The 27990-nt window shown below is 39.3% G+C and overlaps 1 protein-coding gene across 1 annotated transcript in view; it reads right to left on the bottom strand.

The window, feature by feature from the left end:
• The window catches only part of PKHD1 (PKHD1 ciliary IPT domain containing fibrocystin/polyductin), a gene marked incomplete at its 3' end in the record, with an annotated part of 306709 nt that overhangs the window by 117996 nt on the left and 160723 nt on the right, over positions 1–27990 (bottom strand). The window contains 5 exon segments of the mRNA XM_081943866.1: positions 3721–3903; positions 6391–6637; positions 10806–10938; positions 14386–14520; positions 23136–23266. Coding sequence (XP_081799992.1) covers positions 3721–3903; positions 6391–6637; positions 10806–10938; positions 14386–14520; positions 23136–23266 — 829 coding nt within the window.

Genomic DNA, 27990 nt, shown 5'->3' with positions numbered 1-27990 from the left:
CCCAGATCCAGTTTTAAGTCAAACTTCAAGACCCAAGGTTTCCAAGGCTAGTCACTCCTTCTAGCCCACCTACCCACCCACCCACCCACCCCAGGATGTTGTCACGGGGGAAAACATAGGAAGTGAGTGTTGTTGCTCATACTGCCTTGAGTTCCTAAAGGAAAAATGGGATATAAATCTAAAAAATGCTCACTCCTGGATTTTCAAACATATCTGCAAATCAAAAGCACCATTTTATGATCTACAATCTGGGACAATAGCCTGCTTCTACTTCTTGTAGCACCTTTTAGATGCTTTAACAGTGTGGTCATAGCTCCACTTAGTCATTTTTTCTCAAGCCCAAATGTATCATATTACACCAAGCTCTTCTTATAAAGTTTAATTTCAAGTTTTCTGATCATTTCCATTGTCCTTCATTGTCTTTGTTTCAGAATTTGACAGGTCAGCTCCTTTGACCCTGGCACATATATCTTTTACCAGTCTATGGGATAGAAGCAATTACTCCTTCAGACAGCTTTGTAGAATCTCTTTGACACTGTGTATGTCAATAAATAACTAGATTGTATACATTTCTCTATATGCTTAAGTTAATTGTTACTGGATAAGAGCTTCTTAATATATTTTGCTTGAGTTATCCGTAACTTGGTAGAGTATTTTCTAAATGACCAAGACAAATTCACAAAATCATTTCAGTATACATTGAATAAGATTGGCCACATTATTCTGTATATCAATTTTGATATTGCTTTTTGTCCTATAAACTTGCTTTTCAGACCTGAGAATATGTGTGACGCTTCCTAGAGCAACTAAGGATGGAAAACTATAAAGCCTCTAAGTTAACGATGAACAGCTCCTGCTGTGTCTCCACGATGTCTTCCTTCACATGCTCAGCTTTCAGAATAACAATGATTTTTTTTTAAACTGTGAGATTCAGTTTGAAGCAAACACTGTGTGAATTTCAGAGCCTGCCTGTGAATGATCTGGCATCTGATCTGTATTTATTGACATTAAATTTAAGGTTTAATGCACTCCTGCCACTTTTCAACAATTCACCCTAAAAGGCTTTTAACTGGCACAAAAGAAGGAGGTCATAAGTAAATTGACCTCGGACAGAATGTACAATTATTAGAGAAGGTTAGGACAAGAGCAGCTGCCGGAGCCCCACTGGCAAAGCAAAGTACTTCCAAAAGTCTGGTTATTAAGAATAGACTCAGGTTTCCCCTCTCTACCACCTCGACAAGGTCCCTTTGGTTTCCCTAAGAAGAATTATCGCCCTCCCTAGCAGCTGCAATAATTGTGTTCCTATTGTTGCACAGACCTCCTCCCGACCACCCCCTACAAGTGTCCATTGTTGAGACAGAGTCAAGTGATTAGATACTCTGGCGGATACGGTTAGGGCCCAGCTGCCTAACTGCTGACACACGAGCAAAAAGGGGCGGGAGGGTGGGGGGAGACCCACGGCTGCAAGACGGGACTCTAACATGCCAGACCTTTTACATAAGTCAAACAGAAACAAATGATGCTTTCTGGGTCCTGCTGACGGAGCAACCTCGCCTCCTTTGAAGTGGTGAGGGCTGGTAGGCTTTTACAGCTTTTTCTCTTCAGCCCAAGCAAACATCCTTCTTTTGATATGAGACATGCTCATTATCTCTGCCCCATTTAATGATTTTTGATTGAAAGGTGGCAGCTCAGTTGCCAAGAGGGTAGTTAAAGAGGCTCCACAGAGTCAAACCTACAATAAAGGCTTCCCTTATGCAGTGGCCTATATTTGGGATTTCTTAACAGCATGTTCTTGTTTTCTGCTGCAGATAAGGGCTGAGCGTGAAATTCTTAATTAAGCAGTAAGTAGTGTGTGGGTGTCAGCAGATGCAACCTGTAGCCATGGAGACTGAGTCACATGAACAGGAGAATAGGCACTAAACTAGAGGCCTTAGGCCTGGAAGTGAGTGACAGCTGAAGAATCCTACAAAGCTTGTAAATGGGATTAATTAGCTGACTAATTTTTTTCAGACTATCTCCACAATTTAAAAATAAAGAAAATTTCTGGTTTTATTTCAAAGAATAGTAAAAAGATCAAAACATAGATGGTCCTTTCTTGGAAAGATCTTGGGCCATTAAACTCAGAAGGAACAGAACTGAGTTCACACAGAATCACTTCATGGTTTGAACAATGACACACTTTTATTGATAAATGCAAAGAGACCAAAAATGTAGCTTAGGTGAAATAGTTGTAGAGTCTCTGGTTGCAATAACTTCTGTTATTTTGGCAGTTAAGACTCCAAAGTTCTTTCAGGTAAAGAATTATGTAACAAATCATTTTCTCTCTTGTGCACAGGGGAGAGACTAAAGCCTACTTCAGGCTTCCTTGAGTTAGAAAAAGGCACTTTTATTATGCGATGCTGTTCATATGAAGGAGCTTCTTGTCACTTTAGTCATGCCATGTTCTTTTTCAGCTAATATTTACTACACTGATTACAATTGGCACAAATAACTCCACAATTCAGTTATGCAAATAAGTTTCCATGTATAAAACCACTTATTGTTATGTGCTCCTAGTTTCTCCAAGAATTTAGTCTTTCTGGAATAGCACAAAGAGATTTTGATTCTGGAGAAAAATTCACCTTCCTGTAGCAGGTGGCAAGCCTAACAACCTAAAAGCAATTTTCAGAGGAAGTGTCTGAATTCCAAATTGCTTCACAAAGGAACAAACTACTCAATATGGTTAATGTGTGATGTCCATCACCAATTCCAACATCTGTGTGCATTTCATTGGTGGGTTGCCAATTTTTTTACTACCGGTTCGGGCGCGCTCATGCACGACACTTCTGCACATGTGCAGAAGCGTCCGGGCGGGTGGGTGGAGCCTCCCACTGCCACTACTACTGGTTTACCTGATCCAGGCTGGACCAGGAGCAACCCACCTCTGGTGCAATTCCTTCTCAATCAGCATTGTTATCAACTACAGCCTTAAACATCAAGCTCTTACCTAAATAAGTTAATTTGTTCGTTTTCTTGTTGAAAAACCATTTGCAATCCTTGTGATGTCTATGTGAAGGATCAGCCTGGAGTAGAGATCCTTGCCTTCTTCCACAAAACACTGTAACTTGACTGTGGACTGGCAACGCTTCATGCTCCAATAATAGATAATTGCCAACAGCAAAATTATCAAATGTAGCTACATACTATGGAGTAGAACACAAGAAGCATGCAAACATTTATATTTCCTTTCTGAATTATATCTGGACTGCAATAAAGTACATTACTGATTGTGTAAATGAGAAGGAAGAAGGGACACAGCAATTTTTCAGCAGACTCATAAATGCCAAAGTTTCACCTCTGTCCATCCCCTAATTTTTGAATAATGATCTTTGGATTTGGCTATTTATTTACTCCTGAGAAATGGATTTGGCTATTTATTTGCTACTGAGAAATGAGTAATCATTTCAAGAGCATGGCCTTGCCAATAAAAGCCACATATAATGCAGAGTTACCCAGAGTGTTCCTTGCTATCTTATAGCTCTGAAATGGTCTTTCCCATTATAAAATATTCATTGTGACCTGTGAATGACCCATATCACATACAGACCCTACGTATCCTATTCTCTGTGCCTAATCCCTCCATTAGATTAAAATGTAATTGTATGTTAGTTTGGCTTCAAAATTCTTTTTTCTATTTCCTATAACAAAATGATACTGTAACAATTGATGGATTAAACAAACTTCATTATCTTCAAATTTCTTTGAAGCAGAGGACTGCTGAATGACAAAGTATGCATTTCTTGATCCAAAAGAAGAGTCATCCAGCCATTGGCATTTGATAAAGTGTCAGACACATAATTGACAGTGATCACCTTATTGTGACTATTAGTTACAGTTAAATTAGATGAGAAGATTGGGGACTTTCTGAAAAAAAATCAAATTTATTTTCTAAATAATATTCACTTTGATACTTACTGTTGCTATGTTGATGCAGCGTTAGCCCACCATTGCCTTTCAAATACAGTATTTAGTATCAGCAAGCTCAGATAGTATAGAATGGCAATACATCCCACTTCCCCAACTGTAATTCCCATCAAAAAATTTCAAGTAGACAACCTACTTGACAATTCAGATTTGCTTGAGTGAATCTTTAATCAAGAATACCAAGATAACTCCTTGGTATTCAACTTTTTTATTTTGAGAATTACAAGCTCCTTGCAGTTGGAAATAAAGGTAAGTCCATCATTCCCAGTTTTACTCATTTTCTTAGTTTCCCTCCAATTTTTGTGTCTTTCTGCGTAAGAAGAAACCACAGAATTTCAGTGTAGATTTTATAGGACTCCTCTTGCTGAATTTATTTCCAACAAAGAATAACATAATAACAACATGCCCATATATTTTCAAGTTGCTTACCAAACTCCAAAAAAAATGCAAATTTTGATCAACAACATATTTAAATCTTAGAGGTCCAAACTGGATAAATGCATTAAAATCAGAATAAAATAATTTCATTTCCATCCCTATTGTTCTAAAACAATGGATAGGCAGAATAAGACACTTGAAAGGCAACAAATAGTTTTGATTACTCAAAATGTCCAGGTAAATCATGAGCTGACTATTATATTATCTTTCCAAGCAATGGTTTCACTTCATACTGTCAAGCTAACCCCAAAATAGAACTACTATATTGCTAGCATAATTGAGCATTCCTACCACCATAATTAGCACCATTTTAATTTGCTCTAAATAGCCAGTGATTTTCACTGTGCCCTAAATAGCCACCAATCTACCTCTCTTTAATGTTAATGGAGCAGAGGAGGGCATGAGCATTTTTAATTCAGAGGAGCCGAGGGAGCCTGCATGGATCATTAAAGGGAAAGTGTTTCATTACCAAAGGAGGAGGCAGCTCTCTAAGATCTGTTCTTCTCTTTCTGAAGAAGAAACCAGGAGGAGGTAACCACGGTGGTAATGTGAAATTAACCCTTGGCTCAAACTGCCAGGAGCCTTTCAAAAGAGTTAAAAAGAAGAGAAAAACCTGGATGACTGATAGGCAGTGCTGCATTTTTAAACCCAGAGAAGTTTCAATTAAGAAGCAATTTGCTACAGAAATCTGGCATGACTAGTAGATAGAACTTTACAGTCTGCGGTACAATTTACCATCATGGTTCTTTAAACTATTATGTAATTTAGCTCAAGTGTAGTGTGCAGAACGGTTGAACATAAATGGCTCACAAAGGGTTTGCTAAACCAATCAACAACTATGAGTAGAATAAATATTAAGTCTCCTGTTTATGTTTACTATTAGCTTACTTATCCTAAGGGGGTTCCCCCCTCCCTTCCCCCCCTTTATATTATGGCAAACACTGCGTTTAGCTCTAAATGCTTTCTGTTTGTTACCTTTGTGAAATAATCTGCTACAATGATATAACTCAAGAAAATAAAGCAACAATGAAATTGGCTTAGAATGAGGCCGGGGACGCATGCATCAATATTGCAATGCTTTCTTTCAGAAATAGAAATTTAATAGTATAGTAGACACCCACGAGTGTCCAAGTTGCATTTTGCTTAAGGCCTTTCCCAATTGATGATTTGAAGTACTATTCTCTCATCCTTGAGTTGTCAACACACATACCAGCATGAAACAATAGTCCCATTGCCAATCCCTGCTCTGTCTCTTTTATCTCTGTTCCTAAACACTACAGTCACCCAAATTCCCCTCAGGATAATCACTGACAGATTTTCACACATTGAGACTATGCATGGACTATTATAGAATAAGAGGAGAAGGTGTAGTTTAACACCTGTCCACTAAGAAGAATGTAAGCTTACCTTATTTGTACACCGGGGATGAGATGAACATAAAGTTATGGAGGCAAGTCAGAAAAAAGATGTGGTCGGGGAATACTTGTTCTGAGGTTTTGTACAAATACTGAAAGCATGACCGTGTGCTGTTATTCCAAAAATTTAAAATTAAATCCAAGTTTATTCAAGGACATCTATGTATTTACCCAAGTTTTAAAACCTATGTAAGAGGTCCAGGGCTCACTTCTTAGGGCCTATCTACTAGAATTTTCTGATTTTAGGGCATGGCTTATGGTAGATTAGAACCTTCACCTCGGCTTTGAAGCAGCTAACATCAATAGAGCTATATCCTTAATCTAATGTATTTTTATTTTAAAAATACATTTTTCCTGCAATTACTCTGTATGCAATTGCTGGATGTTCCTGTCCCATTCATATGTTTTATTCCCCACAATGAAATGATTTTTGTGATACTGGATGTTTTTAACGTATTGTTTTCTCAAGATTGCCTAAGCCAGAAACTTATTTTTGCAACTTATTATCTTGTTAAAGTGTGACTTGCTAAATTTTGTACAATTACATATTAGGGGAAAAAAAGCAAAAACTTACAGGCCAATAGACATACGATGAAAAGTAACATTTTCAAAACAACAACCGGCATTGACAGCTTGACTGGCATTGACAATTGTCCTACAGGAATCTGGAAGAATATCCAGAGAAGGAAGGATCTGACTTCCTGGTTGTCCAGTGAAAGAGCCGTCTAGATCTTTGAGGATGGCACAGTGAGGGAATGGAAATGACAGCCAGTTTGAGGCATTGAGGAGGAGGACTTGTGCTGTTCTGACAATAAAGCCTCCTGAAAAAGAAGGGGAATATACTATATTATAGGACATTAACGGAAGCTATAAAATCCCATCCAATGAAAACTGAGAATTCAAAAATGTAAAATACGATGTTGGTGTTGTTGATCAAATCAACAGCAGTTTTCTTGGCAATGTTTTCTTTTTGCTACCCTGTTTCCCTGAAAATAAGACCTCCCAGGATAATAAGCCCAATTGGGCTTTTGAGCGCATGTACTAAAATAAGCCCTCCCCCAAAAATAAGCCTCCCTGAAAATATTGCAACACAGCAACAGCCCTGAGATGACCATGCTCGCTGCCCCCTGCACCTAAAAAATAATAAGACCTCCCCAAAAATAAAGCTAAGCACTTACTTTGGGGGTCAAAAGAAAATAAGACCCTGTCTTATTTTCAGGCAAACACGGTGTGTCTCAGACCACCAAACAAATCTTCCATTAGTAATGCATTTCCACAGTCTTTTGCACAATGTTTCTAACTATTGACTGTTTTCACACAATTCCATTAGCTAAAATATGTGAACAGTTTTTAGAATGCATATTTCAGCCAAGAAATTGTTAAGCAAGAGGTAAACTGCTAGGATTGGAGAAAAGGCAGTAATGTCTTTTTTCTGGTCTCCATGGCAGGTATCTCAAATAAGCAAGTTTTTGAATCTACTCACTAATTTCATACCACAGTTATTCCTGACTCCATATAGATTTTAAAAACAGTATATGTTCTAGTAATGCATGGTTGTTATTATTAATATTACTACTTTAGCTTTGAAGTTTGTTCCAAGAAGGAGTCCCCCCCTCAGTTCTAAGCTATTTTTATTATTATTTAAATACAATTCTCTTGGAAAGGCTAAGAATTGCCATGAGCATGAACAGTGAAAATTAGGCTTGTGTGAGGCAGCTGAACAGTACCTTGACAAGGAGCTTTGTGTTCCTAGTACTATTCATCCCCCTGGACCCTTTGTGCTTCTGGTGCTTCCTCTGGCCAGAAGAGTCTTCTGAGCATGCCTCAAAATCAACATGAAAGCAGCATTTTCTTCTTTAGAAGTGAAGGATTGCATTGCTTCACAAAACATCTTCAAAGAGGTACTTTGCTCAGAGCCTTGTTGAAGCAAAGCATCTCTCCCAAGGTTTGCTTAGCCAGAATGGAAGCCAGCTAAGGAGAGAACTTTTTAATAATGGGAAAGGATGGGTTCCTAAACCACACTGCAACTATATTCAGTTGTCTTCAAGCACAAAGGTGGGATCCAACAGGAGATGGCAAAATATTATCATTCCAGATATAATGGATTGCATTTCAGACATGTGCAATTTAGACAATTTTGAGAAAATTGTATATTCTGTTAATTGGAAAATGTCATGCTACCTTTGTCTTTTGAAAAAGCTATTTGACAAGCTGGGTGAATTTAGTTTTCCTCTTTAAAGACTTACAAAATCAGATTGATCAAGTTGAAATTACAAATTCTTTGTTGCTATTTTCTTTATGGGTTATTCAATGTGGGACAACAGACTCAAACTCAACCCCTCCAAGACTGAGTGGCTGTGGCTACCGGCACCTCGGTTCAGCCAGTTGATACCATCGCTGGCCATAGGGGGTGAACAACTGTCCCCTGTGGAACGGGCGCGCAATTTGGGCGTCCTCCTTGATGCCCGGCTGTCAATGGATGACCATGTGGCAGCCGTGGCAAGGGGGGCGTTCCACCAGGTTCGCCTGGTGCGCCAATTGCGCCCCCTACTGGACCGGAGTGCCCTACACACGGTCACTCACCCGCTGGTGACGTCTCGCCTGGACTACTGCAATGCCCTCTACTTGGGGCTCCCCTTGGGACGCATCCGGAGACTACAGCTAGTCCAGAACGCAGCCGCGCGGGCCATCATGGGGAGTGCACGATACTCCCGCGTAACACCCCTCCTGCGCGAGCTGCACTGGCTGCCTGTGGCCTTTCGGGTGCGTTTCAAGGTATTGATTACCATCTTTAAAGCGCTCCATGGCATAGGACCTAGTTATCTGCAGGATCGCATCCTACCACACACGTCCCTACGACCAATCCGCTCTCACAGGGAGGGACTCCTCCTGGTGCCGTCCACCAGGCAATGCCAGCGGGCGACACCTAGGAGTAGGTCCTTCTCTGTGATGGGCCCAACCCTCTGGAATGACCTCCCCCCCGACATCAGAACCACCACTGACCTCCGTTCCTTCCGTCAAAAACTAAAGACTCACCTGTTTCAATTAGCTGGCCTGGCACACTCTTAGTCTTACCTCCCGGGGATATATTTTAATTGGGTTTGGGTATTTTAATTGGGATGTTTTAGGGCTTTTATACTATATTTATTTCTTTGCACAGTTTCACCTCCTCCACTCAAATGCTCAAGTATTTAATTGTTTACATATTATTTATATTGTTATTTATGTATTTTATCTGTGTTTCATTGACTGTACACCGCCCCGAGTCCCTTTTTGGGAGAGGGGGCGGTCTATAAATCCAAAGAAATAAATAAATAATAAATAAATGTGTATTAAATTCCTTTCTATTTTGTGATTGTTCATTTTTATTTTATGTATGTTTGTTTGAAAATATATGCATGTACCGTACATACATGCTTGTATATGTATATACCTGTATGACAAATGACTCTGGGACTTATATTTTACTAAAGGGGTGTCAAACTCGATTTCATTGAGTGCTGCATCAGGGTTGTGTTGTGACCTCAGGTGCTAGGGTGGGGCAGCGAGGCCAGAGGGGGCATGGCCAGCTTGATGTCACTCATCGGGCCTCCATTTTCAGCCACGAAGCCCCTCCTGGGCTCTGTCTTCAGCTGCGATGGCTTCCTGCAGCCCTCTGCCAGCAAAAACTGAGCTCGGAGATGATGCACATGGCCCTCCTGGGCTCCATTTTGGGCCGCAATGGCCTCTGCCAGCAAAAACGAAGCTTGGGAGGGCCACGTGGGCTAGTCCTTCACTGTTTTCAGAGCAGGCCCATGGGCCAGATCTAATTCCCCCACTAGCCAAATCCAGCCCCCCGGCCTTGAGTTTGACACCCCTTAACTTAGAACAATATATTTTATATGCAGTCAGAACACAAGTATTGAATATCCTTTTAGCATAAAACAGTGGAAATGAGAACTGTGTATGTAGATATGATTGGGGCAAATTGCAATGGTGATAAGAATATATGAGTTGAATTTCTGGTTTGTATGTTTTTTTAACAGAATACCAGAGTTGGAAGGGACCTTGGAGGTCTTCTAGTCCAATCCTCTGCTCAAGCATAAAACCCTATACCAGTTTCTATTTTATTTTATTTTATTGCATTGAAATATGTTCTTATGGCTAAATAATAAAGAGCTTTTCTCTTGTTGTTATTATTGTTGGGTTTGTAATTCGGGATTCTGGTGGTGCAGTAGTTCACTTCTGATAGGTTCAAGGTTGACTCAGCCTCCCATCCTTCCAAAGTCAGTAAAATGAGATTGTTGGGGACAATATGCAAATAAAGCTTTGACACTGTAAACTGCCCAAAGAGTGCTATAAAGTGTTATGGGGTGGTATATAAACCTAAATGCTATTGCTATTGCTTTTCTTTAAGAACTGCAAAATAAGCCTGTATCCTTTTTTTATTTTAATGAATCAGGTTGGTAGAGATGTGTGTGTTTGGCTTTAAAGCAAAAGAAATCCTACATATGTTTACTGTATAATAAGCATTTTTGAGTTTAAAAGCTCTTATCCGAAGTACTACACTTAGAATTTCTATTTTTATTTAGCCAATCTATTAGCTCAACTTCCTCTTGTGGCTCTCTGGATATAGAAGTTGAATTTATGCAGTGTGAGACTTCCTCTATCCACAATGGCTCTCCACATGATAAAACCAGACTTCATTCATGTGAAGAGCATCCATTGATAAAAGAGGCTCTTCATTATAGACCTTCACCTTCTACATTTGGAAAACAGAGTCTGCATGCTTGTCCTCAAGTGACATCAACTCCATGGTCTCTTCTGTTACCATATCCTAGCAAATGCAGCTGTCCCGTTTGAAAAAGATGCATTGCCTTTGGATATGTACTGTAAATTGATTGTTTCTTTTCTATGAACTGTTTTGAGCAAAAATATTTGTATACTCTTTAGTGCTCTTCACACTCACTTCTCATCACAACCATGTTCAGTACCAAAAATCTAACTAACCTTGACCTTGGTAACAGCCAGAACAGGTAGTAATTTCAGTGCAGTTGTGACTGTCAAAGTACATCAAGGTTGCACGTGAAATCAATAGTTCATGCTTTTGAGAAGTTTTCAGCTCTGTCAACATACATCTATCCTGCTATAAGAACTATAAGAACAGTTGTGTAAAATTAAGTTGTGCATGAATTCATATGATAATGCTGTTCATGCTTAAACTAGTTTAAGACAGTTATCTTAAGCCACCAAACTCAGTATAGATACTTTTATCTATAGATGCTGCCTTTTTCATGCAGAAATTGGGACATGGGTAGAAGAGTGAAGACTGCATTTAGAACAGCACCACCAAGTTCAGGTTTGCTCTGGAAACTGCATAAATAAATACTTGCAGTAGTAATCTAAATTTGGTAATAACTTGGAGATCCTCTATGGATGTTCTAGTAATCTCATTATTTATTCATTCATTCACTTATCAAATTGATATGCTGCTCATAATCTCAATTAATCTTGTCCATCTGCTGCATCTGTTACATTCCCATTCTTCTACCTCCCTCAAACTCACCATCATTTCTTTCGGTTCACACAAACTCATATTACATGGCCCTATTCATTCTCCCCTGTTAAGTGCTTTTTATTTTGTGTGTGTGTGTGTGTGTGTGTGTGTGTGTGTGTGTGTGTTATTTATTTATTATTAAATGTGTACCCAATCAATTCCCAACACCTCTGTATGCTTCACCAATAGAGTTACAATCAGAAACAAAAATAAGAAGTAAAAGCAAAATGACAGAAACTGGACAAGGTTAGAAAAAAGAACTGATGCGGCCTTCATTCACCTTTGTTGAAGGCCTGGGAGACTTTATAACTGTTCTAAATAACAACAAAGTGAGGGACTTCCTGATTTCAGGGAGGCAGATACTGCTACAGAGAAAGAAGGCTTTTAGGGTTCTGATAGATGGCACTGTTTAATTGAAAGAAACCAGAGTGTGATAATGCTGTCAGACAAACCGATTAGATACTGTTAGCATTAGGCAGTTGCCTAAGTAACCAGGCCTTGTAACATGAATGGTTTTATAGATAATAGACAACACTTGAATCATACCAAGAAGCAAATTGATAACCAATGCAGAACTTGGAGCAAAAGTGTTACATGGACATACCAAAGCATGCCCATCACTGCTCATTCTGCTGAAACTTCTAGGTGTTCTTCTAGGTGTTCTTCAAGGACAGCCCTATGTACAACACATTACAGTAGTCAAGCTGTGGTGATCAGAGTGTAGCAACTGTGTAAAGCACCTCCTGATCAAGAGACTGTTCTCTGGCTCTGGTTATCCATGATATATGTTTTGTGTTTTTAAAGCTCTCCATGTTTTGCCACAGCTTGTCTTTGGGATGGTCACAAAATAAAAGATGTACAAAAATCAAAAGTTACATTTTAAAAAAATAGATCTCTAGAAATTACAATTACTTTTAAATTGCTAATAGCTATTTAGCAGAAGTACACACATGACTCACATTGAAATTCCACCTATTTTTCCTGTTAATTTGCAGTGGGTCTGAATCAATGCAAAAAGTAGAATTTTAAAAGAAACAAATAATATTTGGTTAAAAGCATATTTTAAATATAAAAGGGTTGGCTGAATGGAAGGTTTAGCTTTCTTGTTAAATTAATGTCATAAAGTTTTAATTGATGTTAAAGAGACATCATTATTAAAGGCTAAAATTACATAAATTAATATGTAAATTATGACAAGAAGATTCTTTATCATGAGATAATCAAAGATAATCAGCCCCCTGGGGTGCTGTAAGGAACAAGGCACAGCTGAGTGCCTCAAAATCTTTTAACAAGTAAGATACTGAGAAATCAAGAGCTCAGTATCCTGAGACAGAAAAACCAAAGAAAATATTTTATCAGTGCTATAAAAGATAGCTGCATTCTAATCCTCTACCTATCCCCTATTCCTCATTCTCTGGTTCTCTCTTCATTCTTCACACTTAAAGCAATCAAAATTTGGTCTCTCTTATTCTTAACACTAAAATCTATTTCAAGATTCAATGTTCACATCCATTAGACTCATTTTAAGTTCCACTTTCCCAACCTTCACTTATGCAAAACAATCTTACCTCTCTTGCCTTGAGATATATTTGGGCATGTGAAATTCCTGGAATAATATAGAAAATTAGTTTGAAGAAATCTAGGCATGTGGAATCTTACAATTCCAAGAGAAATATGCTTGCCTCTAGATTTCCATATCCTGGGCTATTTTCACCATATCTTTGCCAAGGCAGCATAGTTCAATAAAGATGGAAGATGGGTGACAAATGGAGGAGGCAAGAGTAACACTATGCAAAAAAAATGTCCTGTTTTTTTCATCATTTTGATAAAATACAAGTTGTTTTTTAATTTCCTTTGAAGTAGAGCTTTTGCTGAGGCTATGATGAACTAGATGTCCTCAAAGGAGTGGAAACAACTACTCAAAGATAGAGCCCAGCGGGCCAATGCTGGACACTAAAATCTCTCCAGATAAAAGAGAGATGATTTAAGAAATTTTAAATGTTTTTAAGATTATTTTTCAATGAAAGTGCATTAGAATGAACTGTAATTAACTTAGACAACTTTTAAACTGCCAAGAGAAGGATACTGAGGCAGAAATAGATAAAGTTTATAGAATAAAGTCAGGATCTGCAACAACAAGAAATGTTTCAAGAAATGTTTTCATCCATTTTGTGAGGAAGAAGCCTACAGGTTTAAATTGTTCTAAACTTTTGGCTTTATCATGAATTACAAAAGTTTAAGATAGAATATAGATAAAACAATTCTCTTTAAATGATTTTTTAAAATCATCATTTGCAAAAAAAAAAATACTCACTTTAGAAAAAAAAGATTCAATATTTGGTTTATAAAATCTTGAGTGAAAAAATTACTTTAGTTGGAACAAAAAATCCCAGAAAAATATTTTATATAAAATCCTCAACTAAAACCAAAACTTGTATTGATTGATGATCATGGTAGATTTGTTGGGGTGGAGGTTAATTTACATGGGACTGAGGTTATCATATTGAAAATTTATGCCACAAATGACGATTCTGTAAATGTATAAAAATAATAAAAATGGGATATAAATAAATAAAATAAAGTGATGTTCTATAAATGACCTATACAGAGAGCAATAGATTTCTCCTAATGAAAATTTGACTGGGGATTGGAATGAAGTGACCTCCAACAAATGAACAGAACTTCACAGAAAAATGTTAAAATTAGTCAAGGAAAATTACCCAAAAGTGGTTTTTTAAAAAAATCTGATGGACAATTTAGAGTTTGTTGATGTATGGAGACAGAAAAATGGTAATTGAAGAGAGTATACTTTCTTGTCTGATACACATAGAACTTTTTCAATAATAGATTTCAAATGAATATTATTTGGATTTCAAAAAATTTGGTTACTAAGACTCACTCAAATCATAACTCTGCAAGGCTGGCTTATGAAAGAAAATTCAATTCCTGAATTAATATCCAGGAAAGCTGTGGTTTTAATTCTGTGTTCTTGGCTCTTTAACTTGATTCTTTGAAAAAATTGTAACCGCATACCTTTTCATGGAAGTGGCCAATTAGTACACTGTTGACAACAGAAATGTTTCCAAGACTTTCCACAATGTTAATACCAAAATCTTTGCAGGAAGAGATGTGGAAGTTCCAAAGCTGAAGGTTGCTGGTGCTAATAATCTGATAGAATAATATTTTTAAATAACATATTAGCATTGTTTTAAAGTAATATATTAGCATTATTTTGTTGAAAGTGCTTTCAGGGTAGATAGCATAATGCTAACTACAAAGTTTCTCATTAGTTTAAAAGACAATAATAAATCAAGAAGACAAACCTGTGTCCTGCCTCATAAGATAAATCAATTTTTAAAGAAATCGTCTAAAATAATACCAATTTTATTGATTTAGTTTTATATGTTAGCAGATGGCAAAAATTAAAGACTGATAAGCTGCAAAGACATTCACTATCAGTATTACTATGTTCTCTCTCTAAGCATAATAATATGCTCCGGGATATAGAAAATGAACACAAAAAGGAATTATTTGCACACATTTACTATCATAAAAATAACTTCCAGCATTATTTAAAATATAGCAATATGATGCTGCTAATATACAATTTTACCATTTTCTCTTCTCTAGCTTTTTTAAAAATCTTTTTCTGTTGTTTCTAGAAAGAAAGAGTGCATGGTACCTTCACTCCATCTTTGCACTGCTAAGCAGTAAAATTTTGGGATATAACAGGTTCTGTATTGTTTTCCTTTTGAGGGTGATATGCTGGATGCATTAGGAGTCCATAGCTATTTATAGCAACATAAACAACAAAAATAAATCTAGGCAAATTTCTATCAGATGACACACTTGTTTTAACTATATGCATTATTTATATGATTTATTTGATTTCCATCCCATCATTTGTAAAAGAGCTTAAGACATTAGACATAGTGCTTGTTCTTCCTATTTTTCACCACACAAGCCTGTAAGTTCAGGTGGGCTGAGAGCATTTCCATAGTTGAAGGTGGACTAGCATCTCTGGGGAGTGGGGTTTCTGCTCCCAAACACTAAACCACACTAGCACTCATTGAGTAATTTAGTGATTCTAGCACAACAAATTACAATACAATAGCAGAGTTGGAAGGGATCTTGGAAGTCTTCTAGTCCAACCCCCTGCCTAGGCAGGAAACCCAATACTGTTTCAGACAAATGGCTATCCAACATCTTCTTAAAGACTTCCAGTGTTGGGGCATTCACAACTTCTGGAGGCAAGCTGTCCCATTGATTAATTGTTCTAACTGTCAGGAAATTTCTCTTCAGTTCTAAGTTGCTTCTCTCCTTGATTAGTTTCCACCCATTGCTTCTTGTTCTACCCTCAGGTGCCTTGGAGAATAGTTTGACTCCCTCTTCTTTGTGGCAACCCCTGAGATATTGGAACACTGTTATCACGTCTCCCCTAGTCCTTCTTTCTATATACCCAGTTCCTGCAACCATTCTTCATATGTTTTAGTCTCCAGTCCCCTAATCATCTTTGTTGCTCTTCTTTGCACTCTTTCTAGAGTCTCCACATCTTTTCTACATTGTGGCGACCAAAACTAAATGCAGTATTCCGAGTGTGGCCTTACCAAGGCATGATAAAGTGGTATTAACACTTCACGTGATCTATCCCTCTGTTTATGCAACCTAGAACTGTGTTGGCTTTTTTGGCAACTGCTGCACACTGTTGGCTCATATTTAAATGGTTGTCCACTAGGACTCCAAGATCCAACTCACAGTTACTACTATTGAGCAAGGTACCACCTATACTGTATCTGTGCATTTCATTTTTCTTGCCTAAATGTAGAACCTTACTCTTTTCACCATTGAATTTCATTTTATTAGAGAGTGCCCAATGTTCAAGTTTGTCAAGATCCTTCTGTATCTTAAGCCTGTCTTCTGGAGTGTTGGCTATTCCTGCCAGCTTGGTGTCATCTGCAAATAAATGAGTTCCCCATTTATTCCCTCATCCAAATCATTGATGAAGATGTTGAAGAGTACTGGGCCCAAAACAGAGCCTTAGGATACTCCACTGCATACTTCCCTCCATGTAGATGTAGTTCCATTGAGGACTACACGTTGAGTGTGGTTGGTCAGCCAGTTACGAATCCATCTGGTGGTGATGCTGTCTAACCCACATTCTTCTACTTTATCTAGTAGTAGGTTATGGTCTACCTTATCAAATGCCTTACTGAAGTCCAAGTAAACTATATCGACGGCATTCCTCTGGTCCACTAATTTTGTCACTTTGTCAAAGAATGTAATAAGATTAGTCTGGCATGATCTGTTTTTGACAAACCCATGTTGGCTTTTGGCTATTACTTTGTTTACTTCTAGGTATTCGCTAATTTGTTGCTTGATTATCTTTTCCAGAATCTTTCCTGGTATTGAGGTCAGGCTGATAGGTCTGTAGTTTCCTGGATCTATTTTTCCCCTTTTTTGAAGATGGGAACCACATCAGCTCTTTTCCAGTCCTCTGGCAGTTCCCCAATGCTCCACGATCTCTGAAAGACATAGTTCAGTAGTTCTGAGATCTCATCTGCCAGTTCCTTCAAAACCGTGGGGTGTTATCCATCTGGTCCTGGTGATTTGAACTCGCCTAGAGTAGACAGGTGCTACCTTACCATTTTCTTCCCTATTTCAATTTGTGTTCCTAATCTGATTTTTGTGGTGCTGTTTTTGATAGGTTGGACTGTTTTATCCCTTTATGTAAAGACAGATGCAAAACATGAGTTAAATAGTTCTGCCTTCTCCCTGTTGCTTGTCACCTTCTTGCCACTTTCTCCTAGCAATGGACCAATTGTTTCCTTAACCTTTTTCTTGTTTTTAACATGTTGGAAGAAGCTTTTTTGTTATTTTTTACTTTTGTGGCAAGCCTTTCTTCATTGTGAGCCTTAGCTTTCCTCACTTCATCTTTCCAGGCTCGGGCTATTTGCTGATATTCTGCCTTAGTTATGTCCCCCTCCCCTTTCCATTTTTTATACTTTCAATTTGTCAGAGAGTTCTTTATGAAGCCATGCTGGTTTCTTTTGGAACCTGTTATTTTTCTTCTACATTGGTATTGTGCTAGGAAACAGCACTGTGTGTACCACCTTGAGCTCTGGAGGAAAGGTGGGACATAACAAATAATTGCATTTGTGATGTGTATTTTAGAAAGTTGTTGAAAATACATAGTTAATTAACACAAGAAATGGAATATTTGCAATCCACTTCCAACTACTAAGCATATTCAGCCTCAAGAAGACTTAAAATCCTGGTCTAGCCAGTCCGCTCCAAAATTACAATGATTCCCTCATGTAGTTCTTTGGTTGAGATTATTATAGCTTCTGTTTTCAACCTGTTCATGATGAGAATTTCTGCAAGAATATGGGGTGTGTGTGTGTGTGTGTGTGTGTGTGTGTACCCTCAAGTGAGTTTTGGACTCCTGATAAACTGCCTGGATGAGTCCCTGAAGTTTTCTTGGCAAGGATTTTCAAAAGTGGTTTACCATTTTCTTCTTCCTAAGGCTGAGAGAAAGTGACAGGCCCAAGGTCACCCTGCTGACTTCAAGCCTAAAATGGGACTAGGGCTCACAGTTTCCTGGTCTCTAGCTTGGGCTTTTAACCACAACATGAAACTGAAATACAGATAATCAAATTAATATAGATTAGGAGAAAAATAAATAATAATAATTCATGGCAATTATGCATAACATTTGTTAATGAACTGAAACAATTTCATAAAGGATGTCAGGGACTCTGTGTCAATCTTTACATTGCAAATGTAATATTTTGCCAAAAAAAAGGATCAGAATACAGCAACATGAGAAATATTAGTATCGATGCCACATCTCTCCAATGAGTAAAACATAAGAGATGAAAACATGACAGAATAGGTTAGGAAAGAAAAATACTATATGTAACTGAAAATGAAATGAATTGTTTACATATTCTATGAGAAATAAACCATAGCATATCAATATGTTTTCATCCTGCTGGAGGAAAACTCTATTAAACATCAGATAAAGTATTAAACACATTTATCCCAATTACTGCAGATTTTTCATGTATGTGCATGTTGTATATCTGTTGACATGTGTGAGATGACAAAATAACTGTAACAGAGTTGGAAGGGACCTTGGAGGTCATCTAGTCCAACCCCCTGCTCACGCAGGAGATCTGTACTAGGGATTCAAAACGCCAAACTGCCAACCTTTCTGATTGACGAGCTCAGTGTCTTAGCCAGATAGGCAGAAAGGGAAAAAAGATACCTAGAGCAGGAATGAGCTACATTATTGCTGAAGGACATCACTGTTTATCCTAATCTTGCAGGAGGAAGGTGAAAAAAGTAACCATGTCCGGTGCCACACACCATGTTACTCTGCAGAGGAAATAGCAGTTATTAGGATATCTGAACCAACTTAACAAAGATCAAAAAACACCAAGAACACCAAACAAATTTGTGTCTATAAGTCAGGAGAATTTATCATCACTAACAGCACTTTGATATCTCCATCAAATCCATGGAGTTTAAGATAATAGGCCTCTGAAAGTTGAGAAGACACATACAAATGTGCCTCCCCCCAACTGTTCCAAATGATGGACATCAAATACTGGATTTAGGGTTCCGTTCTTTTTAATCATGATTTAGATCATTTAAAAAAAAACTTTGTTCCATTTTGTTTCTGCAACGCTTTGAATAGTTTTTCATAATATGGACTTCCTCTATTGTAGCTACTTCTAGTTTCTTCAGGGGCTCAAAGTTGCTTTGTTCCCTCACTTTTTAGCACCAGAACCACCCTGTGATATACAGTAGTTAGACTGGCTGTGGTTGGCCCCAACTCATTCAGTAAGTATTATGGTCAGATGGGAACTAATTTCCCTAATCTCTTAAACAGTACTACTATTTTTCTTACTATACATTCTTTTGTATGTTTTTTGAGGGTGGAGAGAATAATTGAGTTCTGATTCACATTATAGATCAAGAATGAGAAATTAGATCAGTTCATCTTAAAATACAAACCAAATGGATTCTTCTCTAGATATGTCTGAATATATACCATAAGAAAAGCAATAAGAAAAATCAAAATACTGTATTAATTAATTAAATACATCATAACAATCCCACAATTAGGTGGGATTTATTAGGAGTATCTATCAGCCTACAACATCTCATTAATAGCAGCATGCTCCCCCCCCCCATGTATCTATTTGAAATAAAACTATTTCATTATCAAATCAAGATTCAACATTAGGAGACTCTAAGAGAGAAGGCAATTAACTGGGAATATTGCCTAGACATTCAGCACTAAACAAAATCACAATGGAAACGTGATCCAGATGTGCAGTGGCCAAAAGGTGCTCACTGGTGTCATTTTAAATGCTTGCCAAGTGGCTATATCCCCAAAGGGATTGCAAGCACAACCACCAACTCACTTGCCAGAGGTTACTAGATGAATGGCTTTGAGAACACTAGTTGTGACCTAGATCAAAGAGAATCAGTAGAATTAGTAGCCTGAGAAAGAAAGGCCCATATCCTATTTCCAGACTTGTGACCTATCCAGTTTTTTACTGTCATGGTGCATGACATTTTTCTTTGGGCGTCAAAACAAAGAGATAAGAGTAATGCCTAAAGGACAAGTCTAGGCACCTTGTTACAGAAATATAGCTTTGCATATCATACTGCCCATAGCAGAGTTAATGTAGATCTTCCATTGTCAACTCATATTATGTCACTGGATATTTACCTAGAATGCCAGTGATTCAGTTTCAGTCCAGAAATTATTTTTAACCCAGGGAGGAGTGGAATGCCTGTATATTTATGCAGAGGAGTAGTAGCTTAACAGCAGTACTTTTAGGCAAATAGGAAATTTTATGTAGAAATACATTCTTGAGGAACTTTATTTTCTCATTGGATTTCATTGTAGCTTTATACTCCCAGAAATATCTTTCTGTATGAATGTCTGATAGAATTTGGAGTACAACCAAGTTACATTTTATTTATAATATTGGCACTATACATACTTGTTTAATGCAAAGTTGAAAACTAAGCATTTGTTTCTATTTGCTTTGTTTCTACTTGCTTCTTCCTGTCTTTTCCAATGGATGATTTTTTGAAAACTGAAAGATACACAGGCCCATTATTGCATACTATTTATTCAAGGTTCATAGAGAAACTCAAAGCTGCTTTTCCAGAGGCAACTGGACTTTCTTAGTTTCTTTTCCTTGAAAATGTTTCACTTCTCATCAGTGATGGGTTCTGGATCCCATTGGAACCAGTATGGTTGCAATGGGGCCCGGCATCCACCACATGAATGCATGCAGCATGCGCATGTCTTCTTACCTCTTGTGATGCCTCTGTGAGTCTCCGGGACACTCTGCCTGCTCGGTGGAGCATCGCCGAGGCGCCATGTGCTCCGTGCACGTCCGCAGAAGTGCCAAAGAGCTCAAATACAGGTAAGGAGCTTAGGAGGGCGGACGGGCCCTCCAGTGCACCATACCGGAACAGTACTCGGTGTTCTGGGCAGGCACCGGTATGCCAGTACGGGGCATACTGCCTGCAACTCACCACTGTTTCTCATCCAAGAAGCTTCTTCAGTTCAGAACTGAACTGAAGAAATAGAAAGAAATACAAGAAATAGCAGAACGAGTTCTTCCGGTTCCGGCGGCTGACGGCGACGGGCAGATACTGCCCGCCCCGCGCATCCCCGGTGGGCTCCCCACCCCTTGGGGGGCACAGGACGCCCCGGAGAGATGTTCTGCCGAAGGAGCGGCACGGCAGGAGGACCCCTGCATCGGCCGCAGCCGTCGGGGGGCTCTCGCTTCGCTCCAGGCACCGGGGAGCGCGAAGGGGAGGCGCGTAGCATCTTCGCTGTGAGGCTGTCCGGAAGAAAAAAAGAATGCTGAAGGCTGCAGCAGCGGTGCGGTGAGGTGTAGACTCTCTTCACACCCTTTACCAACTTCAAAAATCGTCAGTTGTGCTAATTGGAACTTTTGTTAATTTGGAGAGGTGTGGCTTTCCCCCCTCCCCTTGGACAAGCGGCTAGAAACAAAAGTGCTCGTAGCCCCAAGGGAAGGAGGAGGGGGAGAGCCAAACCAAGGAGGTCACACTCCAACTAAATGGATCTTCAGATTTAAACCTTCAGGTTTTAAGACAATGCGATCTGGAAGCTTTGGGAACTTTGAACTTTGAAAACTTTATTTGTTGCCTCAGAGCCCGAAGTTGGCAGGGCAAGATGGCACACTTCCGTTGTCTTCATGAAAGCTGAACTTGACTCCACCTCTTAGCTTCAGGCTTCCGGTCTTTGTCTCCGTGTTATTTGAAAAATTCTCTTGTGGATTGTTTGTTTTTGAACTCTCTGGAGTAAAAAACGTCTGTTCCCTGCCAGGGTGATTAGAGAGTTCCCTGGTGCCTGGTCTCTCTACCCCCCGGACTCTCTTGGTTGCTCTACCACTCTGATTGATTCCTCTCTATACTGACTGGACCCTTTATTACCAACAATGACATCTAAAAGACCACCTCCTGGAAAGTCTGGCTTTGCTGCCTCTGCCCCGACATCTACAACCTCAAGTCCGAGTACTCAAACAACATTGACAGCCTTTAAACAAGTTAAAACTACGGACTTGGAGTTTCATCAAATGTTCCAGCAACTTCTACAGGGACAAGAGGAAATTAAGAAACAACTGAAGGAGATGAAAGAAGAAATTAGAGGGAACTATGAAAATATTAATAAGAACTCACAGAGACTGGATCTTTTGGAGCAGGGGGCGGCTGAGATGAGGGGGCTGTGGAGGGCGTGCAAAAGGGAAACAAAGAGCTTGACACCCAACAAATGAAAATAGAGTTTGAGAGAATGTCTTTTTATCTTAGGTTTCAAAATGTGATGGAGACAGATGATGAAAACATAAGGGACATCATGACAAATATTTTGGCTGAGTATATCCAGAAAGAAAAACAACAGATGGGGTGGGAAATAGACCTGGCTTATAGGGTGAACTCTGCATATGCTAGAACACGCAATGTCCCCAGGGAGGTGCATATTAAATTTCTTAGGAAAAGCACAAGAGATGAAATTCTGAATACACAAAGGGGACAAGCCCTGATATACAAAGATAAGGAGATAACCATACTGAAACAGATCCCCAAGAAAGTGAGGGAGAAAAGAAAATTCTATTCGCAATTGGCGAATAAATTATACCAGAAAGGGGTGTGGTTTCGTTGGTTGCTGCCTGAAGGTATGTTAATATTCTGGGAGGAGACAAGAGTCAGAATTAATACACCCATAGAGGCGCAGGCCTTTATGGAAAAAAATAAACTACTCCTAGAAAAACCAGAAGATATCCCAGTAGATGCACAAGACACGGGAGGGGCCGGAGCGCTGCCAACGGGGGGAGACGGGGCGACATCAAGAAAGCTCAGATCACACAAATAAGTAAGAAAATCCACATGATATAAACTGATTGAAATTATTAATGAATTTATCACACTGACTATATGCTATAATGTAATATTTGAATGCTATGCAAATGTATAACATGAGTCTGGAGGGGGGGTATACACACCGCAGTTTGCGGCTGCCAAAATTTGTAACTTTCCCCATACCTTTTCCTTTTGTAAAATACTAAAAAACCAATAAAACTTTGTTTAAAAAAAAAGAAATAGCAGAACGAGCATTAATTTAATCTACCAATCTAACGGTTGGGGCAAGGAAGCTTCAAGAAAATGTATCACAATATCACTTGATTTTTGCTTTCCCGTTGTACAATAGCATTGTCTTTATATCTTACCTCAATCATATTATCATAAGACTGGATATATATTCCAGCTGGGGACAGAACTGCAGTATTGGAAAGGCCATCAGCACCCACTAGTCCAATAATTGTATTGCATCTTATTTTATTATTGTCATGCCATGCTCCTAAAAATATAATTGCAAATTAATAAATTATTGCATATCAGTCTGTCTGTCTGTCTGTCTGTCTGTCTGTCTGTCTGTCTGTCTATCTATCTATCTATCTATCTATCATATCTATCTATCTTTTTTTGCACCCACCCTATTATTCATGGCCCCAGCTGCTACTGAATTAGGCTTAATGAAGTGATGGAGAAATGGACTGTTCTGAGGACAGCAGCAGGTAAGCTCAAGTCCCAATAGCAGCTGCATAGCTGCCCATCTGCTTAGTAAATAATTGCTGCTTTTAAAAAAAACTTTGCTGCAGGGAAGTAAAAGTAAATGTGAGTTGTAGTTAGAGATCAAACTGAAGACTTGGACCAATATACATACGGAGCCCTTTATTCTGCATTCTGGTAAAGCAAAAAAGTGTGTGTGTGTGTGTGTGCAAGCGTGCATGTACTACTGTGCTTTACACACAAGTGTTCCTAAAGTTGCTGAGGCTGTATAAATGCAGACTTCTAACATGGTGTTGATCTGGTTAATTGATGTAACTTATGTTAAAGTACATTGTGCATGCTTTATTGATGATGAGCTTTGTGGTGCATTTACAAATATCAAGACCCTGTTCGGCATCCTTTAATAAGCCTTTGTTCTGTTGCTTGGTGTGTACTGTTCCTCACTTAATAATTGCTGCTGGCCTAGATCTGGTTAAATAGTGTGCAAACATTTTTGTCCTGATCAAAATTCTCTTTAGATGATTTTGATCTATTGGAGCATTACTGTTGTATCAAAATCATCATATTCTATATATTTATGAAAGTGTCATTATAAGCAGCCAGCAGCAGTGCTTATCTTTAATAACTGTTGAAAGCAGAAGAACAACAGATCTCATAGGAACGGGAACGTAGTAAATTAAACTCACTGGATACTGCTGGCTTAGCTGGCTTCTCTGTTCTCCAGGCTAAAGTGTTCCTATTCAAGAAGCTTGATTACACAAATTCACTTTCACTTGGGGTTTTTCCTCTTGTCCCCCTAACCGCAGCATGAATATGCCCTGGTAACATCCCCCCCCCCCCCATATCTTTCATCTTATCCTCAGCCCATACTTGAAACAGCTTACAGTTATCTTTGGCTGTTCCAGTTTTAAAGTAGGAATTTCCCAATTGTCTAGATATAGTTTTTATTAGGGATAAAAACTATAGCCAGTAAACTGGATGCGATGATGAAAACTATATCCAGTAAATGGAATGTAATTGCTGCTTTAGTTGCGGTTTACTATCCCAGGTCTTTATAGCCCATTTAGGGACCTGCAGGGACATTCCTTCCCCTCTGGTTGCTGGGAACTGGTCTTCATGGTATTTGTGACTTGAGCTCCAGGAGAGACCAGGCAAGCAGCTTCTGCAGAACATCAGTTTACATAATACCCAACCAATGTATTTGAAAATCCCTCTTCGGGTCCTACCTGGCTTCATGAGAAACACAGATCTGTTTGTTGTTGTATTCTAAGCAGGTGCAGTGGTCTTTTTGTAATGCTGGTTATCTGCTGCACAAAGGGTTGATTAAACCTAGGAAAAATCACCTGCATGTGCCAGCTCACGCTGCTAGTTCTTCCATCATTGACAGTATTTCATAATTTTCAAGCTATACATTTTATTGGTTTCTTTTACTTTGGTGCAGGAACAGTGTCTTTGGCTACTTCATTATGGCTTTGGCTTTATTTGGTGCGGATGCAATGGTTATGATGTTGTTACTGCACATCAGCCAATCACAATAGTGACAATAGTGTGTTTTCCATGGCTCTATGCTGGCTTCCTATGGTGCCACCAGTTGTCAGGTCAGAACTGGACTCCTTGGTCATTCACTATATTACCCTTCTCTTGAAACGCTAGTTGAGGATGGTATTTACTCATTATCATCACCTCCTGTGACTGATAGTTTGTTGGTTGGTCGGTTGATTAGACTTGTTTGCTACCCATCTTGCCTAGAAGCACCTCTGGGTAGCTTACAAACACTAAACTCTGATAAAACATAGAACAATAAAAATGCATAATAATAATTTACTATTAATAAGTTGGGGAGGAAGGGAGCAGGATGTGCATGGGAGAGTTGGGGGCATGACATCTCCAATGTCATGCATGCTGGTGGGGCCCCAGGCCAATTGGCAGAGTCAGGTCTTCAGGCCCCTAGGAAGGTTAAGAAGGTGGGTGCGGATCTTGATTTACTTTTGGACATGTGATTAGCTTGTATTCATAAGAGGAGGGATTACAACAAAGAGGCACATCAGAGGTTCTCCATCCCAAGAATTGCCCGACTCTTTCAAAGTATTTCTTGGACAGCTAGACAGATGGCTATACCTACCATTCTAAGCTCTTGCCTATACTTCTCCAAAGCTGCCCTTCTCATACAGGATCTTCTCTATGGTGGCCTTTTCTTTCTGGTGTTCTCTTCCATTGAAAGAAGTGCAACCTCTAATTTGCCAGCATTTCATAAACAAATTAAATCTATATCTTTCAGGGAGTCCTTAGCACCAGCTGACTTTAACAAGGACACTAATTTGGTATTTGTACTTTCAGTGTTATGTTTATATTTCTGACATACACCACCACAGATCTTTAGGATTAGGAGTTAAGAAAACCCAAATTCCAGGGGAAATGGAAGAGTAAATGAAATCAGAATCTGTATTAATGCTTTTCTTTAACTTGCTCTCAATAGGTTAATAAGAACAGTACCTTTTGTGAGTTCCAGTTTTAAAATAGGGATTAGCCATGGGCACCATGGATTACACCAACATACTTTTCTTTTAATTCAAAGACCAGTGGATAAAAATTTAATGCAGCCATCTGGATCAACTCTTTGTCCAAAAAGCTGATGGCTGCCATATGTTTATGTTTGCTTTATTGCTGGATTGCCATCTTGTGATTATTTTGCAATTGTTTTGGTTAATTTTTATATGTTGCTTCTATTTTTGTGAGCATCTTAGAGTGAGAGGGAGGGAGGGAGGGAGAAGGAAAGAAGGAAGGAGGGAAGGAAGGAGGGAAGGAAGGAGGGATGGATGGGTGGATGGATGGATTTTAGAAGATATTGTTCTATTTTGTAGGACCCAACTCTATTTTGTTTGATATGTCATACAAATTGAATGTACTCAATGTATGATATATTGATTTGATGTAGAGCAGTGATGGCGAACCTTTTTTGGCTCGCGTGCCACAAGTGGGGGAGAGCAGGGGGGTTGAGTGCAGGCATGCCGCACCCATAATGCAACGTGCGACCCCCCCCCCAGTGCGCATGCACGCACAACGCGCGACACCCCCATTTTTACATGCTTTTTTCGCCCTCCCCAGGCTCCAGGGGCTTTATAGGAGCCTGGGGAGGGCGAAAAGAGCCTCCCCTGACCCCCGGAGGCTTCAGGGACCATCCCTGAAGCCTTCGGAGTGCTTAAAACCACCCTCCAAGCAAACCGGAAGTGACTTCCGGTTTGCTCGGAGGGTGGTTTTAAGCGCTCCGAAGGCGTCAGGGAAGCCTCCGGACGGTCCCTGAAGCCTTCGGAACGCCTTAAAACGACCCTCCGAGCAACCCGGAAGTCACTTCCGGTTTGCTCGGAGGGTGGTTTTAAGCGTTCCGAAGGCTTCAGGGACGGTCCCTGAAGCCTCCGGGGGGGCAGGGGAGGCTCTTTTCGCCCTCCCCAGGCTCCTATAAAGCCTCTGGAGCCTGGGGAAGGCGAAAAATAGCTTTTAAAAAGGTGAACTCAGCTGGCCAGCGCGCGCATGCGCGCTGGCCAGCTGGCAGGGCAGCACCTCACGTGCCCTGACAAATGGCTCCGCGTACACTTATGGCATGCGTGCCATAGGTTCACCATCACTGATGTAGAGCTTACGATGCTAGCATAAAAACCTAGAATTTAGTTCTAGTCTAGTTATATTCCTTATCAATTTAAGTTATTAAATTTTCCATAAGAGTTTTTTGTTCTATCAAATGGAATAAAAACCACAAGAAAACAGAAACATTATGAGGAGATGAAGCTTATCAAATATGGATACCTCCCACAAAGCTAGTCAGGATAACTATGTGTGAATGTGACTTTCATTTGAAGACAGTTCTACCAGTCTCTGAATCCTGGGGATTTACATATTTATGTTGTTTCAGAACCAGCTGCAGATCTGTAGTCTCACAAAATACTATCTCATTCTAAGACCCTTTTCTTGCAGAGGAATACCCAGAGCCAAACTGTGTATTCCTGTCAAAGCTGTGGGCATACAGTTTTTTCCAGTGAGAAGCTTACCTTCTTGGATTCATAGCATCATACATTCTCTCATAACCCATACAGCTTCAGTGTCCTGTTACTATTTCAATCTATTTCAGTAGGGATTGTTTAGCTTTTATCTCTCCTTTTCTCAACCACAACAATTTGCAGTTCAAGTTGCAGTATTGAGGAAGTGCCTGTTGCAGATCAATAATATATCTTTTCATTATCGAACCTCTTTGGAGCTATTGAATACAGGGAAGGAAGGGCGGCTTTATGACTGTGGCTCACCCTACATAATGTTATATGGGAATGAATTTGGGCATCAGGGGGAAGAGCCATAGCTAGGGAAATGATTAGGTAAGAGGCACCTTAGCCCATAAAAGGAATGTTTTCTTGGGCTGCAAAGGGAGAAATTTACTATCAGACTTGAAAGATTCTAACCTTACAATAAATTAGTATTAGTCCATATAGTCATGCTTCCTGTCTGGATTACCAGAACTGGTTA

The sequence above is a fragment of the Natrix helvetica genome (genome assembly GCF_964273705.1).
Source record: "Natrix helvetica genome assembly, chromosome: 2".
NCBI lineage: Eukaryota > Metazoa > Chordata > Lepidosauria > Squamata > Natricidae > Natrix > Natrix helvetica.
This window is presented reverse-complemented; position numbering and strand designations above follow the sequence as displayed.